This window comes from Oryzias latipes, chromosome 13 (assembly GCF_053564925.1).
Source record: "Oryzias latipes strain Hd-rR chromosome 13, Olatipes_Hd-rR_3.1".
Classification (NCBI taxonomy): domain Eukaryota; kingdom Metazoa; phylum Chordata; class Actinopteri; order Beloniformes; family Adrianichthyidae; genus Oryzias; species Oryzias latipes.
In genome coordinates, this window is record NC_136249.1 from 27,788,831 (window position 1) to 27,808,983 (window position 20,153).

Below are 20,153 nucleotides of genomic sequence, written 5' to 3' on the forward strand. Positions count from 1 at the left end.
TACTGAGGGAGTGCTTGTTCTGCTTCACACATTTCCTTTTAATAAAAAAGAAGAATAAAAAAGGCGGAAGTAAAGGGAAGGAAACTAAAACGGATATCAGGACTTTCTAGTTTTAGTCTTTTGCATTTGACTTTTCTGTTATTGCTCAATGCCTATTTGAGCTCAATAACCACAAATCTGTTGTTTTTTTTACTCACATTTAAAGTCTTTACTAATATTTGCCAATTAAGACAAGTAGTGTGGGAGTTTTTTTGCCAATAATGTTCTGGTGATTTTACTGAAAGTATATCAACCAGGATCAATGGAATAACGCTACCAGTGTATATCTTTGGATTCCCATTATAATTTAAGCTCCTTGTTAAACAGTGGTCTAAAAATAGACTTTTATGTTGCAAATATAAAGCAGTTAGAGAACACATTTACTGAAGGGATCATTTTTCTTAAAGGAATGTAAGAGAAAAAAACCTCCATCTGCTTATGTAAAAAACTTTTAATCCTTCCGGGAATCACAAGAGGTGGATGGAAAAGAGTAAAAATCCTTTAGAACATTCTCACTTTCACAGATTTACATTTTTTAAGGATTTGAAGGATTCTATAACAGATGGAAAATGTCTTTGGCTGCTGGTTTTTAATTTACAACTATAAACTAAAGAACCATTTCAATTCCCAGCAAAATGTTGTTGTTTTTTTTTTGTTTTTTTTTTAAAGCTCAAATATGTCTAGAATATTCTATAGATTTTTTTCTAAATAAACATAAAAAAACCACACATTTTTAATGTGAGTAGTAGGGCTGAACTATATGAGGAAAACATGCAATTTGCGATATTAGGGATCAATATTGTGATATTTTGCATGAACAAATGGTAAAACAACTAAATATATCATTTCCATTTTACTGCAACAGTTTAATTTAAATAAAAGTCAACATAACTTAAATTACTTTTTAAATGACCCTTGTCTACATAGGAGGCCAGCATCGAACATAAAAGAGGGCCATCCGATTGGTCAAATGCATAAAGGGATTTATTTGATCCGTTAAATACTTCAAGCTGCAAAAAGATTGTTTGAGCACATTTAAGATTACCATTTAATGCAATTTTCGGCGTCTTTTGCGAAATGCGTACTGCACAGCTTGATATCGCAATAACCATAAATGTGCGTTTTATTGTGCAGTCCTAGTGAGTAGGCCTGCAGTACTGCTAGGCGTTTATTAAAATGCTACACTTGTTTGGATCTAAAGTACAATGGATGCAAAAGGGTTAACATATATATTTGAATCCAAACTTTTTTAGTTGGCAAATATTTCTGTTAACCATGCACATAGAAGAATTGTATCCTCAGGGTTTTCAAAGATACACCGTTTATAATTAAAGGAATAAATTAATTAAATTCAAAGGTCTGTGCTTTGCAGCTTATGGCCTGACGGCTTCTTTCTGCCACATCCTCAGCAGCTGTCTGAAAAGCCTCAGGCTTCTACAGAACCTGTATGTCTTTCCCTCCTTCACTTTGAACATACTTTGTGATTAAGGATGCCAAACATGCAATCTCAGCATCCACAGCTCAGCTACATCATATACTTTACTTTCAGCAAATGCATGTCTAAAGTACAGGTTCACTTATTATTTTGCCAAGTATAAGTTGTGTTCTATTTTATTAATATTTTTTTTGTTTTGCATTTTTGAGCAGGGACACAAAGAGACTTGTTGAACTTGTTGCAAAGAGACACAAAGGAAAATGAAGAATTCAACAGATTCAGTCATTTAAAACGATACAAAGAGTTTTGTTGACATGTTAGCATGTTCTTTATGCTATGGTTATCTGAATTACTCAGTACCAATAACATCAATGTGTTAATGATAGTGAAGTGCACATATGTTATTGAATCATCTATTTTGTTATCATAATTTCAATTTCAATAACCTGGATCATTCTTATTTCCATATTTTGTTAAAAGAATTTATCCCAAAAGTGCGACTTACATATGAATTTTTTTTTTTTTTTATCATGCTTTTTTTTTTTTGTTGCCTTTTCTACTTATAGTCCGAAAAATACAGAAGCAATGATTAGATCTACATTAAGAGAGGCTTTAATTTGAAAGAATAAATGCACGAGAAGTTAATAGCATCAGTTCATTAATTTAATCATTCAAATCTTTATAAATAGTCATCTGTGTTATAAAAATCCTTTTGTCTTTTTTTCCCCCAAATCTTTTCGAATAATAGTGTTTGTCCAAGTTCTGATTAACAATTAGACTGGATCTGCTTTCCGGACCCAACTTACTGCATGGGGATTTAAATAGAGGGGTTCTACACAAAGTGTGCCAACATTTATTTTACATTAAGTTAATATTGTGATTTATTTATGAAGAAACAAAGGAAAGAGGCAGAATATTTGGTGGCTTAATTTTTTTTAACTTTTCTTGTCCAACAACTGATCAAACGATAAGAACTGAAGGCCTTTTGTGTTGGACAGATCATATTATTACAATAAGGGGTTATGCATCTTCTGATAGCCAAGGTGTATATTCCTATAAACCCCTTATTTTCTATTTTATTTTATAACATTTTATGTTTTATATACATATTTATCTATATACTTTTTTTTTACAGAGGGAAGAGTGCCAAGCTACCCTTTTGAGTAGGTTATGATTTTAAGGTTCACAATATTTATGCAGAATCTGCTGGAAAGACAAATTTTACATTCATGAGTGAAACTCTGACACTAAGATAAGCAGAGGATATCTGTTGCGTCTGTCAATACACTGTGCGGTAGGAGCGAGGGATAAAGCAGATAGGGAGCAGTGTGACGGTGTGCACGTGGGGTGGTGGAGTTGCGAGCACGCAGCCAAAGTGCACCATGTGTTCATTGGGGGGCCCAGATCCTCCCAAGCACGACCGGCCAGACCAGGAGAGAGGGGGCAGGAGAACCCCGGACTCCGAAGCACCCCCTGCAAAAGGACCTACGCAGTCTGAGCGAGGGAAACCGCCCACCCACTCGGCCAGTTGCAGAGCAGGCCCCATACTGTGGAGCACCGGTAACCCCAGTGTGGGGGCCATGGGGCAGGTGTGCTTAGCCATTGGAGCCACCGGCTGCCCGACAGAGATGTGGTTTCATTTAGGGTTCAGAAAACTGAGTGACAGTTAGGTTCTTCTTTGCCTACGAAGCAGACCCTGCCCAGGGAATTCTGCATTATCATCCATTTGTCAGACACCATTGCACTGTTTTAAGAATCACATAAAGGACCATGGCCATAACAACACAAATGCTATTTAACAATGCCTTTGCAATCCATGTTTATTTATTTGTTTATTTTTACTGGGAAAATGTCGCTTTTACTTTTTTAAATCTATATTTTTCTTAGCCAGGGGCATTGCTGTGCACTCTCAACTAATCACTAAAACAACTTTCTGGCCTTTTTGACTTTTTTTTAATTCATTTCTCAGATGGATGTATCGATTGCATGGCTGCACCTCTATATGTCTCTCTATACTGCACGAGACACATTTGGTCTACCGGGGGACATGAAAGATATAAATGTGCAAAAGGAGGTTGTTACAGGACTTTCTTAGTTGAGGTCTTTATTTGGTAACTTGCCAAAAGGCATGCATTAGTTCCAGTCTTGTGGATTCCGTTTTGATTGTTTTTTTTCCCCTTATTCTCCTCTGACATGTGTGAGCTACACAATGAGAAATGGACAAACTGCTTATCTGATTTTGCCTTTAGTGTTCTGCAGCTGGTATAGCAGTAGAGGCAGTATCATGGAAGTGGTGGCTCATCTGGGAGCACGAGATGAGCTCCTTTTATGTGAGACTAAATGCACACACACGGTCAGTCATTTAGCAAACTCAGCAGAAGGACATTTCGAGGTGATGCGATGGAATGAGGAACACTAAGCTCTTGGTACCAGTTAGATCTGTGCACAGATTAGTGCGCGTTCAACCGCTAAAAGATGAATTGGATCTTTGCTATGAGCCGGGCCCCAGAGATACACACCCACCAAACTATAATAAAAAAGATGTGATTAAGATAGAGTATTAATGACACTGCTACCCCTGACCTGACACTAAGATCTGAACAGAGAGTGGGAGTAAAGTCAAATTGTCTTCAGAAACAATCCTTTAAGCCTCATTTTTTCCCCTGTTAACCTTTTAACACCGTAGATGTCACTGGTGACCCCTAAATGACAAACTCTTTGGACTACCACAACTCTTTGACTGTTAACGTGATCAACGTCAATCAGCTAATTCAGACGCAGAGAAAAGCATTTTTTATGATGGCCCAAAGCGTTTTTTTTCTGCAACAGAATCAGCTGATTCACTCGATTGCGTAAGCACTTCACTAATGTAAAGTGCTGAATATCAGCGCAAGGCTGCTTTCTACGCTTCAGAATCCACCAAAATTTAGAGTTACAGTAGTCGGAAGAATGTAAACACTGGAGGGAAAGCTCTGGTGTTAAAGGGTTAAACAAGTTGTTCAATGTTTTCATTTTTTGTGTCTTCTTTGACCAGATGGGAGCACTTTAGTTCTTACAATTAAGTTTTGAAGCTGTTAAAGCAGTTCATAAATTAACCACTGGGGACTGGTTGTTAAATGTGTTTGTTAATTAAAAATTAGACCCAATAAAAGCAACAAAAAATAGAAAATTATACAACAGAGCACTTGTAAAAGTGAGCATTAAGTCAAGGTCAACTTTTGAGCTATTTGGCATTTCAAGAATTACAATAAAAGAAACTCATGCTAACTCTGCAAATTAGAATAAAGAAGAAAACCCTAGGCTACCTTCCTGTTTACTGGTAATTTAAGTCCACCTTTACTATATAGAAATGGCAATATTAAAAACATTTATTTTGCCGCTGCACTTTTTACTTAATGGTTATGGCAATGAAAGGTTGCCCGTCATTTATCTGATTTGTCATCTGGAGCTGCTCATTATTTTCATGGTAGCCTGAAACAGGGCAGTAATATACTACAGTATGTCAAAGTAAAAATGTAATTTGTCCAAATTAAAATAATTTATTTTTATAGTAAAAACGTGGTTGAGAAATTCCATCTTAATGATTTATCTGCAGCAATGACTTCCTTTTTATATACTCTACAAAATCTAATGGGTCATGCAGGGGTTGACATAGCCCAGAAATTTGCACTGGCCCACAGGGCCAGTAGTTTTTGAAACTTACTGGCCCTGCCTGAAAGTTACTGGCCCGACACCGCGCATAGCGGGACCCGCCGCTCCGCAGGTGCTTGCAACTTTAGGGAGGCCTGCCCCCCCGGAAACTTTTAATATGGTGCAATTTGGTGCATTCTGGTGACATCACTTATTTCTACACTTTTCAATGACTGAAAATAGACCATATCAAACTTAAATCTGCTCTAGTCTGTTTCAGATGTTTTGAAGAGAGCACTGCAGTGTAGTAGGTAACACTAGTTCAGAAGTTTTCATGGTGCTTCTAACGGCAAATATCGCAATAAATCATAAACCTTAAATGTGTTAAAACAATCTAATGGCAGCTTGAACCATTTAACGAATCAAACAAATCCCTTAATGCATTTGACCAATCGGATGGACGCCTTCACATTGTTGACCAATCAGATGGAGCCCTATTATGTTAGATGTTTGTAACCCATGTCAACGTGGGTCATTTGGAGTATAATTTTTAAACTGGGAATGGTTATTTGGTTATTTTGCTGTTTGTTTATATACTGCATATTATATCGTTATCGCAATTTTAATCTCTGATATTGCATATCGCGAGTTTTCCTCATATTGTGCAGGTCTAACTGAGATCATTCAGCTAACTAGAAATACTTACTGCTTACAGTGTTGTAAAGAAAAACAAAATTAAGTAGTTTAACATTCTACTGCATTTGAGTCTGAGATTCAGGTATTTGGAGTTGCCTTTGATTCTTTGACATTCAGCTTAAAGCTTAGTGCATACAGTTTCATCTTCAATGCATTCATTAAATATCTTGCTGTCCATACTACTAATTATACCCACTACTCCATCCAACATATTCCTATCTATTCCTGCCATGTCTTCCACATCTCTGACATGCTTCAGTCTCTCTTCAGTGACGGTGTCGGATTTATAATCAAATGTAATGATAACCCACTGGCTTGTGCCTTCGTTGTTGCTGTTTAACATTGTTTTGTATTGAATTGTTACATTCAATAAAGTTTGAAAAAAAAAAAGTAGTGAGCGCGTGCCGCGTGGTGCTCGGCAGTGAAAGCCCCGCGCGCGCAGGCGGGAGAGAAGGAGAAGTGATCAAAGGTTTCCCATAGAAACCCTTGAAGTCTGAACACAGGACTAGCAGAAAAACTAAATTATGAAGACGAGGTTAATCTACACGTTTTCGCAAAATTTACTTTATTGAAAAAGGTGAAGAATATATAAACCGTTAGATATTTTAGTGGCCCGAGCGGACAAGTGAAAAGTAAAGTCTTGTGGTCCGCACTGCTCGAAAAACAGGACCGGGCCAGCGGACAAATGGCTATGTCGAGCCCTGGTCATGTGATCACACCGTTGGTTCATCTTAAATTACAGCCTGATTTTTTTTTTTTTCATCCTTTGGTTTTGTCTGCAGAGATTTAAATGTATTTTGCAAGAGAAAACGTAACAGTTTCAGAAGTGAAAATAAAAAAAACTTCTTTTACTTAGGGGGCAATAATTACAAAAATGAAAAAAAACACAAGATAATTTTCAACATAAGATGCATTTTATTACACAAATCATTAGTAAGTGGCCTACTTGTAGTAGGAAAGTTAATATAAGATGCTGCGAGGGAGGAGGGAAGCGGAGATGAAGACCACGCCGGCCCGTTGGCGTCCTTGCGGGCTGCTTAATAATATTTCACAGCTATTTCCACCGGTTTCTGAAGCACTACCTACTGAAGTCTGTGCCCCTGCACGGAAAAATAGCATCAGCTGACTAAGAACCAGCTGGAAAATATCCTGAAACGCTAAAGAAGATAATCACAGAGAATAAGTGTCATCAATTGGAAGCACAGACTCCTGGTTTTAAGGCTGAGAGTGACAGAGTGAAACGCCCAATGTGTGTTGTAAAGTACGCGATGGTACAGTCTATTGCTCAAATAAAAAAAAAAATTAAAAACAAAACTCTTTATGCTGAGCAATATTCCAATGTTCTTTAATGAATTTCTGTCAAAGCATCAGAAATATTTCAGAAGGTTTTTTGATGAGTAAGGACATTCTTCGGCCACGGGGGGGGGGGGGGGGGGGTCGCCGTACGAGAGATGTCTCTGGTCCATAACCCCCAGCGAATATGGGGGGAATTCTGTGTGTGTGTTTTTTGTGTGTGTATTGGAAAGACCTCAGACATCTCAGTCCAGAAAAGGGCAGTCCTAGGAACAGTTGAGATACTGTGCAAGACCCTCAAGCTCAGAGGACCCGAGCTTCAGTGAGAAACCACCCACATTTTGAAGTTACTTCATATTGGATACAGCTTTAAAAGCCTTTCCATCACATTATGGCCAATGCATCTCATGAGTGGAGATTTAGCCAGACCTATTTCAATGTTCTGTTGGGAACAGTTGAATGAATTCTTAGTATGTGTTTTAAATAGTATTCTCCATGTCCTCAAGTTTTGTTTTAAACTGGTCTGCATACAGTAGTTGAGGGCTTCCACAAAGCTGTTAGTGAAGTTGGTGTGATTCCTCACAAAGCCTGTCACTGCTGTTGTCCTAAGAATGGATAGAATCTAATCATGTTGTCACTTTAAAATAGCCTGAATTGCAGGCTTTGAAGCAAGCACTAGTGAGAAGATAGCTGCTCATTAAGCTCAAAGATAAGGGACACTTTAGTGGGGATAGATCTGCAAAACATTCTAATCAGGGATGACTGGTTGGATCTGACATAACATTTCATCGTCTCAGATTGCGGTCTGTGGTTTGCAACTTTTGTTTCACACTGAACCCTGTTTTTAGGCTCAAATTAGGATCACTTTAGCTTGGACCATTTTTCTAACTTGTTTTTTAGCTAATTTTATTATTCGTATTAATTTTTTATTTTTTATTACGTTTTAAGATTAAACACTGGATTATTAACAAATTTCCTATTTTAATGTGTTATTGTTTCATTGTTTATTGCTTTTATCAAAGTGTTGTTGTTATAGTTTTTTTAATTATTGTGCTTGTTTTATGTTAATTTTATGGTGTAGAGCCCTTTGTATTACATTACGTATGAAAAGTGCTACGTAAATAAAGATTGATTTGATTAGACTGAATGAAAAAAAATTACATTTTAAAAGAAGACAATGATGAATTAAAAAAATATATTAAACTTAAATAAAAAAATTCTAAGAACATACTTTTATTTTTTTCAAATTTCTAATTTAATGTTTTAAATTTCCAATACTTACTTAAAGTTTGTGTACTTTCAAATTCAAAAACCTTTTTCAAAATTGTATTTTCTTTTTACTATATTCACAATGTCTATTATTTAAATTTACAGTGTGGTTTTTCCATTTACTTTAAGCTAATCCTGATTTAACCCCATACTGTAGTAAGTCTGCAAAAATCCACACCATAGTTTTCATTTGTATCTTTTTTTTTTTTACTTATCAGGTTATTTGAAAAGCATCATCTGATTCATCCAAGTGCATTATCCAATTTGAGAAATGGGATTGATACACAGAGATCTCTCCTCAAGACTAAGATACCTCACATGTGTGTTTTGTATTTGTTTGTGTCCATGTTAAAAACAACACCAAAGTTTGAGTTTCCTTGTTCTTAGGCAAACCTTCTCCCCACTTTGCTCTTGATTCTAGAAGTTAGCTGCAAGTTTCCTTTGTATAAAATGATCAGTTAAATGCTTCGTAATGGAAAAACAACTCCACACGTTAGCCAGAGAGGATAATTACCTAGCAACCTTTTGGACTTTAGTGACGGTTCAAGGATATCTCCCTGAAAGATTCTATTCCTTGAACTCTACTAATTATTCTCAACTAACAAAACCTTTTCTGTGAAATGTGTAGGTGGTTTCTTTTATTCGGAAATATAATCAGTCATAGAGTGCTGGGTTCTCATGTGGTTTTGCCCAAAGATCAGGGTTGTGTTGAACGTTCTAGATAAGTCTAAGCAGTCAAAGCAGTAGCTTTGTTTTCTAGATTTTCTCAGCTAATGTGATTATGATCCTCTGGCCTTTGACACCGACTCTGTTTTGTGCTTTTAATTACCTCACACCTTCATCCTCATTCCAGACCTGCGGGAGCTGGTGTTTATCATCCAGAGCCAGAGCAACTCCTTCCACGTCAGGCAGGCAGAAAGACGGCGAGCACATTTGCTCCAGCAGGCACAAAGTCTCACAAAGGTAAGATCCTCCCACTCCTGTTCTTACTTTGACACCCAAAAGACCGCTTGTTCACCCTCATATTCATTTTTTTTCTTCTTTTTTTTTGCATCAACAAGACAAAGATCTCTCTAAAGCTAAGTTCACATCGCCCTTGGCAACGCGCCTTCAATCGGTCACTTCCAATTAAAAGTCCATGTAAACGTCCCTACACATGTTTCTGGTTTCCTTGTTTAAAACTCTCAGGTTGACACAAGTTTAACAACTGTTTTCAGTTTCTTTGTACAAAACGAATGGCTGTTGAATGCATGTTGCGAATTAAACTGAATTGTACTTTGACCAATCAGGGAAGTGGATTTGGAAGTGACATATGCATGTGGTTTATCTGGTGAACCTTAATATGGTGACAAGCCTGACAAACTCTTTTTCAACTAAAGATAAACCAAAGCCACTTTCTTGACATGATCGCAAATCGCAAGAAAAAGAAGAGGCCCCTCCCTGCTTGTCCAGTGTGAACATTGTGTGCTAAATGTGTTTTGTAGCTTCAATCTTGTTCATGTAGCCACTGTTGACACTTTACAGACAGTGATGTGCGGTCAGATGAGGCAAGTGAGGCTGGGCCTCACCTGTCATTGTAATAAAATGGAAAATATTATTTTCCACTGCTCCGTGTTAAAGATACATTTTCCGATGACTCAACACATTTTCCACAGTTGCTGAGGTGAAAAAGTCGCCAAAATTGTCTGTTGCGCGATCACATACAGAGCTTAAACCCCGGCTGAGGCTCTGAAGCGCGTCGCTTCACGTCTGACTGAAGCCCTCAATTTTAGCAGAGACATGCGGTCAGAGCGGTGCTGAAAGCCCGCAGAAAAGGCTGCCAGTGGGGCGAGCCTCGCCAGCAGGGGGCAGACGTGAGCCGACAGCTGCTTTATAGCAACACTGGTGCAGTAGAAACAGAACAGACCGAAGACGTCTTTCTCCAGCACAGCAGAGACTCATTAAGGAAAATAAATTCGACTTTTACAACAGGGTCATAGAGCTTTTCGTGGAGAAGAATTGGAGTATGGACTCAAAAAGTGAGACCAAACATGGTTTTCAATCTTTGTTTAAAAAAAAAAAAACACGGGAGTAAGTGGAAAAAAATGTAGGTATTTAAAAACTCAATTTTAGGCCTAAAAGAATTATGTTTATGATCATTTTCACAGACAACATTTGATAACACTGATTAAAGCACCGAAGTTTGAAGTTAGAAAAATCCCAGAAATAGTTACTGAGGGTCAAAATTAATTGTGTGCTGAACACATCTGTATACTTTAATTTGTTTACAGTACATATGAATAATTTATACACAAGAAGAGTGTTCTATCCATGTCTATAAAAGAAATATTCTCTGTAGGACAAATATCTTCGTGTGTGTATCTTATATGCTGTTACCTGCTGCTTGTAAATCTGACTCCAGAGGATTCAGTGCCTCACCAGCCATCAACCTCACCGCACGTCACTGTTCACAGACATGAAAATCATGTTTTTTTTAAAAATTATAATTCAGAAAAATGGCATGAAGGATCAGTCATGATGCCCTTGACTGTGTCCTACATTTAAAGTAGAATTAGGTTTTGAAGTTAAATCATGTGGCTCAAAGTAAGCCGCAGTCTTGACTCTATTTGACATCTTGCTGCTAATCATTTTTTTAAATTAGAAAATGTTTTTGCTTTATTGGGATGGAAACCCTGACAGTGTAGGTCTGGTCTGTTGGACGAGAGCAAACCTTCGGTGTCTTGCTGATTTTCATCTCCCAAGTGGTTCGGAATTGGATGTTTGCTTTTTGCATGTGGTCGACTTCAAAGGCTTCCAACTTCAGTGGGAGCGATTTGAATGAGCACCTCTAAATGAGGCCGTGGTTCTCATGCAGAGTGCCTTCTGTGGTTTAAAGATGAACTTCGAGCCAAAGGCTTGAAATACGGTGCAGGAAGATGAGGAGAGGAGTAAATAAGGATTGCGAGTGAATGGAGGAAGAAGATTTAAGCTGTTCTTTTTATTGAAAATAAAATAGCAAATGTATGCAACAACAAAAAAAGTCTTCCCCTGAAGGAAAACTGCACTCCCCTTTTGTGATACAGCAAGGAGAATTGAACGGACACCTGCAAAATAAGATAAAGTGCACATTAGACAGGGAAGACCAGGAAGAGAGCCAGAAAAGACTGGAAACATTTTGTCTCTCAGTTGGCTTGGGAAGCTCTTGTTGTCACATTGAAGAGGGTGATTTAGTAATGCTGCTGACAGAAAGTCTGGCCTTTTCTAACAGATAGTATAAGATCTATGGTAGACATTCAAAAAATTACCTTTAAATAGTAGTCAGTTTTTAGAAATACATACGTTTTAAATATCAAAATGTCTTCATAATTTGATTTTTTGCTTTTTAATAATAAATATTTTTCAACAAGATAAAGTAATAATTGCAAATGATTTATTTTGGCTAAATAACGATATTCCCTTTAGTTGATTAAAATAGCTAATAGTTGAATTGTAGAATTTATTCTTAGATCGTCAGTTTTTTAAAGTAGTGTTGTTTCTCTGAATTAAAAGAATGCAGATAACTTTAATATTGATAATGTTTGATAATGATTGTCGTATGGGAACCCCCCCCCCTCGGTTTTAATTACACCTGTAGGACCCTTGGTAGGGGGGGGGCGCTTGGGCATCACTGCCAGCAAGCAGCAGATGTCCTTTCAGCGCCCTACCCGCCAATTTTAACTGCACCTTAGACATTTAGGGCCATTTGGTGGGGAGGGTGATGGGACATCACTGTGACTAATCAGGAGATGTCCTCTCAGTGCCCTACCCGCCATTTTAATTGCACCCCCTTAGTACACAAACCCTTTACCCCTCAAAAATATACATACAAAAATGTCCAACACACATACACGCACGCACATACACATGCTCACAAACACACACACATACACTATTCAAGGAAGGTGGGACCTCAGACCATCTGTCCCCTACCCCATCCCTGGTAGGGGGTACCAGGCCCTTTCAAGGGCGGCCGTGTTCCTTGGGTGCTGGCTAAAAATCCCATTTTACACAAAAAATGAATACATTTTAAGTCACTTTTAATGAATTTTTTTATGTCTAATGCTTTATTTTCTTTTCATGAAAATGATGAGGCCATTAAAAAAAAAAAAATTGATCCAGTTTAATCTAATTTTTTGTTAGGGGCCAGTCGTTTTGATTAACCCGTGGACAGCCCCTATTGGTGAACCCAACAGAGCATCAAACTTTAGTTTGTCCGGCCCAATTGTCATTATATTGACAGAGTTTTCGTCAATCAACAAGTCCAATCCACTTTAGTAAGTCTAGAGTTAAATTTGCTTATGGCACCAATTCATTGGCTAAGTTTTCCAGATTCACTTTCTCCTCAAAGGGAACAGTCAATCTGCATATCTGCTTTCTAACTGTGTCAATGGGATCTGAGTTGTTGATGGTCAGAGCCAAACACATTAGAGCACTTAAGCACTGTTGGACAACACTGATGTATACGCCTCTGTCAGTCTGCCCCAGGGCAGCTGTGGCTACAACCGTAGCTTACCGTCACCAAGTATGAATGAGGAGTGAATGAATAATGGACACACTGTAAGCGCTTTGAGTGTCTTGAAAAGCGCAGATAAATCCAATCCATTATTATTATTATTATTATTATACTTTTTCTTTTTTTGGCAAACATGCTGCTACCTTAAATTACTTCATTCAAAGCGCACTTTGTCGTTTTTGAACAATTTAACAATAGTTTTGAGTAAAATAAAAAAAGTCAAAAGCTTTAAGTCTCAAAGTTCAAACCTTTTATAAATAGTTTTATAAAACAAAAACAAAGATTTATGTTGATTTGGCAATTTGAGCACATTCTTTACCGGAGACACAGCACAGAGGACATTGACTGACAATTGTCTACAGCCAATCAGGGTGCAGTACAGAATGCGCTGTTGACTTTATATCAACAGCATATATATTTACTTTTCTTGTCCAACGTAAACTTTGATCTTCTCTGAGCTTTTCACATCCCTCACACATACTTTTGTATGGTATGACAACACAAAGCTTTGTGATGTGTTGTAAATTTTAAACACATTCAACCAGTGTTTAAGTCTGCAGTGGGTTTACAAAGAAAGAAGCAGCAGCAGTGGTTGTCTTTTTATGCTTCTTTGAACATCAGTGGGATTTTTTTTTTTGAACTGGCCTTGTATTGGCTCATCTTTAACCATTTGTGTGACTTGTGACTGGAGCTTCTTTTTCTCCCCTATCCCATTCATGTCTCCACAAACCCGCTTCTTGCAGTCTTGATCGATTGGGAGTTTGTTCTCAACTTCCAAACTAGAGTCCTCCTGCTGCACGCTGACGGTTTCCTAACAGAACAATGCTGGTCTGTGTTTAAAGCTACCAGCAAAAAAAGAAAAGAAAAATCATTTTCAATCCCAACACCCAACTTTTTTCCCACAAACTTTTCTGTGTTATTCTCCGTAAGTGAGATGGGTGCTGTGAATATCGAGCAAAGCTGTTTAATAAAATATGATAGATATGTCACCGAGTGAATCTTAAAGCCTAAACTCTGAGCTAATTGGGTTGGAGCAGACAAACCTGGCACACAGGGATAAATGCATGTAAGCAGAGTTTGGGTGGACGCTTAAATCACACAGATACTCTACAGAACCATATGTCTGTTCAGAATAAAGAGTGGGCCATGTTGTTAAAAAAGAAAAAACACAGGAGGTTGAGCAGCTCTGATTTGTTTTCCTAACATCTAAACACAGTCAATCTTTATATAAATTCTTGGTCCCCTTCCTAGGCACATTTTCTTTCTTTCTCTTGGGGCTGTGCACTTGGAACAGGCTGTGCTTGTTTTCAGGGATAGTTCCTCTTATAAGCTGTGACAGTGGCAGTAACAGAAGCAGAACCAAAAGACGAGAATTAATCTCTCTGATCTGTTAATCTGCGCCACCGATCACACCAGAAAATAAATATCTAAACATCCTGAAATCTGATTTTTTTGGGGTTTTTTTCCATTTCAGAGTAGCACTGTGCTTGTAAATAGACCCTTTGATGTGAGGAAAACATGAAATCTACTGTATTGGTGCAGAATGTGTCTGTCTGGGATGATTGCTTGCCTGTGGCACGGCAGGCTGGAGCTCCACTATATGAAAATGAATCGATGCGCTGCTTCATTTTCAGCTTTATTTATAACAGTAATTATTAATTTAGTGCTTAATTCGACTCTGGAGTTATTACTTAATCAAAGTTGCATTAAAATACGTTTTTAGAACCATTTTTCTTTTTCCCTTATCTCCATTTTGTTTCATAATTACGTGTTTGCCTCTTCAAATGTTCAAAGAAACATTTGGCTCTTTGTTAGGTATATTTTCTTTCATCTTTTCTAGAGTTACACAGAGATAACTAAAGCATAAAAAATTAGAGGCAACTAAAGAAAAATTTTTTAAAAAAAAGATCAATTTCTTCAAAAGTCTAAATGATGTGCACCAATGGCTCCACAATGTATATAAACTATGTTTTGGACTCACATTTATTGAGGAAATACAACAGTCAGACACAAGTGGAGTCTCGCTCATTCATTTATGCATAAGTAGGCATTAAAGCACAAGGCAAGGGGGTACTTTGACACCAACAAATATATTGCCGGTACTATTACATCTGGGGGCATCGGGCAGAAGTCTTATTCTACCCTTGTAGACCACAAAAAAACATTGTGGACGTTGTGAAATGTTTATTTTTCTAAAGCTGTAAACGTTGGTTGATCCTAAACTGATTGGTGTCTTTGTCTTGTTTTGTATTAGACACTTTAGTTAGTTTATGTCTGACCTACCATCTTCAGTTTTATATTTAAAGTTTCATTATTTTTTCTTCAATTATTTTTATTATTTATAATGTTATTATTATTCATTTAAAAAGCCACTTGTTATTTTATTTTTAAATGAGTGTGCCTAGTTGAACAAGTTTAATGGCTTTTACCTCCAAATAAGCTATGATTAGAAAAAACTGAGCTTCAAGGTTAATGTAAAACAAAATAAAAAAGGCCATATTTATATGAACGACCTGCAAAAAGACAAATGTGTTTAGTAGAAGTAGAGTTCACAGATGGATTACGACCTTCATTGAGTGGAATTAAGTGTTTATTTGTTTGGTGCCCTCCATTGTGAAAATCTCTTCCCTCAGTGCTACGGTGGAAATGCGCTTTATCGACAGACTGGATTTGCACACTGCAAAGATCCAATCCAATAATGTCTGTGATTCAAAAGTGAGTGTTTGAAAGTCCACTGTGAAATTTTAAGTTAAAAGTTATTTAAAATCCCCACTCTGATCATCTTTTGAGCTATTTTCAAAATGTTCTCATTAGTCTTTTAATTATGATTATGCCGTTTTTAACCAAAATCGGTAAACTTTTTCTGCAGAGCGTCAGTTCATTAGAAATTTCCTTCCGAGTTGTGGGCGGGACCTTTGGCGTAGAGAAATAAAGACAGAAGAATAAGGAAATGCCCAGGAATGCAAAATAAAGCTTAATTTTCTTTCTCTATGCCCTCCAGCATCAGAATAAATCCTACAAGCATTTTAAACGCACAAATAACACAATTTTCATCCGAGCAGATTTTCAACCGTAAAAACTACGTTCTATTTATTTGTTGACTAGCTCCCCTCCATTCAAATTAGTTCTTAACTTTCCAAAGACTTTCCACTGCCAACCATTAATAAAAAATTGTCTTGTAATGACACAAAAAAGAAAATGTTTGACTCCACACTGTGCTCAAAGTGTCTGTCTTTAGTTTCTCTGCTGACTTGCTGTGGAGATGATTTTGCTTTATTAACTAAAATGCCTTTTCTACAAGCAAACAGCTGTGCTTCAATGCACAACTTCAGGCTTCCTACTGAGAGAATCAATGAATTCAACAATCAATTGTTTTTACAAATCTAATCCCCTTTGGCTTTTGTTTTTCTTCTCTGAATCAAGTTTCAAGTAGTTTGGTGTAAACCTTTTGTTTTTCAGTTAGGGGGTTTATATAAAATTTCAACAAGGAAGCATTTGAAGACAGAAAAAACTTTGTGTTTTTTAAAGGAGCTGCCTTCTGCTGCTTTCACTTCCAGCATGACACCTTGAAGGTTTCATCTTATTGAACTAGACTTTTCGGTCCGCCTCGAAGTGTTGACAGTCAACATCTTTGTGTTGTAATTCTTCTAAAGACACACACACAAGCAAGCATTTTGTCCTTTCTGAGCAGGTGCTGCAATCACAGATGTGAATGTGAATCAACAGCTGTGCACGACCGAGAAATGTGCTCAATGCATCCGTCTGAACATACACAACATGAATGTACTCACAGCTAGAAGAGGCTCCATGCAAAATGTTGAAGCGGTGCAAATCTCGCCAATCTTGCTTCAGGATTTGTCTTTCACAGTTCTATTCCAATATTTAAAAAACCTGGTGTCAAAGAATTCCAGCTGGACAAATCTCCTATTGTTAATTTCCTCTCCGTGATCGATTTTCAAACCGATGGCACTTCTGTGAATTAAGAACGATGCCACCCATACGTCACTACCAAATCATAGTCCCTGATTGGTTTAAGTTCAACTGGTTTATCTTTTGACCTGTCTTCAATGGCTTGCGTTTTGTATGTAGACCCCAAAAACTGATTCAAAAACTTGCCCAGCTATGCGTAAACATGAGAGTTTTAAAGGCGGAAGCCCAAAACACGCTCATACGCACGTTCACTTAGACTTTTAATCGGAAGTGGTTGCTTTGATGCGCGTTAACAGGGCCGGTGGGAACACAGTATCACCCTGTGTAACTTATGGCTCGCCAACTTTCTAACAGACTCTATACCATCCTTTTATCGGTTGTATTATATTTAATTTTCTCCTTTTTAAATGCATCATAGTGCAGTTTAAGTCCCATCCAACAAAAACTAATTTTGCTTGATCACTCAGCTTTATCATAGGATATTACATGCTCTGTATTTGTGCTGTTATCAATAAACTAAACGATGGTAGCTGAACGTAAACTATTGTCCTTGAAACTTTAAATTCTTCCTTGATTGTAACACAGGTGTGTGATGAGGCTATGCGAGATGGAGAAGGCCCTTCAGTTCTGCCGACAGCTTTAATTATCTTTAGATTTGACTGGCCATTGATCAGTTATTGAATCAATCTCTGTCTCGTGGGGTTTATCTTCCAGAAACCACCGGTGGTTTTGCTTCTTCACAGTCTGTCAGATAATGACGGAGATTGGAGCATCCTCCCTCTGCTGCCTGAGTGAGTATCTTTTCGCCGTTAAGGTCAAGTAAACTTGTGGGGATTAATGATGTGGTCAACACAAAGATTTCCAAAGTTTTGTCTTCAACATTAAAACGGGACTGATTGTTTTTAATAATGATAAACAGTGCAGTAATGTGCTTGTAAGGGCAGCAAGCAGCCTATTAGTGCAGTTAATCTGCAGAATGGACAGCATGACACTGTACTAGCTACAGCTGTCTGCACGCTTTCTGAGCTCCAGTCTGTTCGCTGATTGTTTTAGAGACGTGCATAATTTTACATTATATTAATTTATCAGGCACTTTATGCTATGGCCACTTGCAAATGAGAAACACTTTTGGCAGCAGTTTGGTCAGTGACTTGCCCAAGGACATTTAAGCATGGGAACTGAGGGAACTGGGAATCTTAAAACTAGTTTCTTGTTTTCTTTTTATTTCTCTTGATAGTGCTACCAGTTTGTCCTTGCTGTTGTTTACCTCTTGCTTTATATTTGTGTCTCCCCAGGTTCTCTCGCTCCTTTGTAAAAAACTCATCCTGGCTGGTGTTCCTTGAAGAGGAAACTAACATCAAGATGCCTGCTTTTGTCAAAGTCCTGTCAAAATTTGACAAAACTAAAGTAAGTGTGCATTTTTAATAAACCTTCATTTCAATCTAGTACTCATTTATTAAAGAAGACAAAATCCCCCGTTCCCATCGTTATCACCTTCGGTAAAAACTGGAATTTCATGTTTTTCTGCCTCATTTGCAGCAATGGGTCGTTCCGCACTAATCCAACATGCCTTACAGAAAAACCTATTTATAAAGCCTGTTTTTCTATTCATGAAGTCATATTTTCTATATGTATGGACAGGCTTGGTTGAGTTTCAAAATAATGTCCCTCATCCAGCAAAAATATATTGTTTATTATCAAATTAGGATTAATAGTAATCACATTTATCATGGTATATTTTATGGAAGCGATTCTGTAGCATAATTAAAAATAAAAGTCAAAACCAGAAATGCTTTTTCATTTTCAAAATGAACCTGCATTTTTTGACTCAGAATTAAAATGAAAAAGCAATCCAACAAAATGCTTTGTCATTTTTTTCGTCAACACCGCTTGTTCCTTCACTTAATTAGAATGATAATGAAAAGGCTATTTGACATTTCATTTTCAAAAAGTTCTCTGGTAAACGTGTAGCAAAATTCCTTTAGAAATGTCTAGTTTGACAATTAAAATGGATTAATAGAAATGCTTTTTCATTTTCTAAATGAAGCTGCATCAAATGACTCAAAATTAAAATTAAAAAGCAATCCTTCAAAATGATTTGTCATTTCTACTTAAAAACCACTTATTCTGTGTCATAATTAAAACGAAAATGCAAAGAGGGGATTGCATTTTTATTTTAACATCCACCCTGCAAACATTGTTGCATTATTCAATTGAATAATTGAAAATGAAAAAGCATTTCTGGTTTTGACTTTTATTTTTAATTATGCTACAGAATCGCTTCCATAATATTTACCTATTTGATTAGTAATTTTGATTAAAAACATTTAAAATAACTGGAATATTTTTGTTTTCTTTCATGTTTTACAGTTACCGTATGCTCTAATTTGTTTGTTGCTTGTTGTTGTTGCTGTGAATCTAAAATACAAGAAACATTTGAATCGGTTAGTTCAAGAGGATCCCAAGTCCAAGAGGTTTGTTTTTCCAGGAAATGATTTTAATTGCATAGCTTAAAGGGAGGCTACACCAAAGGATATATACTTTACCCAGATTTAGCACCAGTTTATAGCTTACAAATGCTATAATATGAAGTTCTTCACTTTTATAATTTCAGAGGACCAGCAAACTAAAGTCTCTGGACTTTGGCCCTTCTTGGGGCGCTGCCATATTGTATAGCTAGTGCTGCCATCTATGGGATAAAACAAAACCGATGCAAGAGAGGCCCAAGTTAAGGAATTTTGCACTTAATGCATTTTAAATGTCAAGCATAGTCAATACATTACAACAGACTTGGGACTTTTTTGCACATAATAAGATAGCTTTTCCCTTGAAGATCATAGAACATATAATATCTCTATTTTGAAAAATGTGGACCTGGGCCCCTTTTGAACTAACCTATTCAATTATTTGATGTTGATCTTTGCAGCTTCACCAGCAAGAAACCTGAATAAGAAAAGGTGACAAAAGTGATAATGTTCTTTAGGATAAAAATAGTAACTTTTTTATTCCAGCAAAGATGGGTAAGAGCTGAAAGTCATTATTAAGAACCTCAAAATATAAGGAAACTTATGCACACTAGGAAACACCACCACCACTACTAAAGACTGGAATATGGTGTTATAGGCTGATGAATCAATATCATAATTATTTGATTTACTATGCATTTTATAGTTTTATTCTAATTTAATGTCTTTCTTCAAACTTTACATTTTAACATGTATGTGTGGCTCTGGTGAGATTTTTTTTTCTATATTTTTCATTAATGAACCACAAGGAATAGTGGGAATTCATGTGACAATTTCCTTTATTTTATTAAAACTTTTCCACCAT

General features: G+C 37.0%; 1 protein-coding gene across 3 annotated transcripts in view; it reads left to right on the top strand.

Moving 5' to 3' along the window:
* b3glcta (beta 3-glucosyltransferase a) overlaps positions 1 to 20,153 on the top strand; it is a 79,091-nt gene that overhangs the window by 34,292 nt on the left and 24,646 nt on the right. For all 3 annotated transcript variants that reach the window (XM_020708133.3, XM_078929879.1, XM_004075301.5), the window contains 3 exons: positions 9,216 to 9,325; positions 17,538 to 17,614; positions 18,119 to 18,230. In XM_020708133.3, the coding sequence (XP_020563792.1) occupies positions 9,216 to 9,325; positions 17,538 to 17,614; positions 18,119 to 18,230 (299 nt within the window). The remainder of the gene's footprint in view (positions 1 to 9,215; positions 9,326 to 17,537; positions 17,615 to 18,118; positions 18,231 to 20,153) is intronic.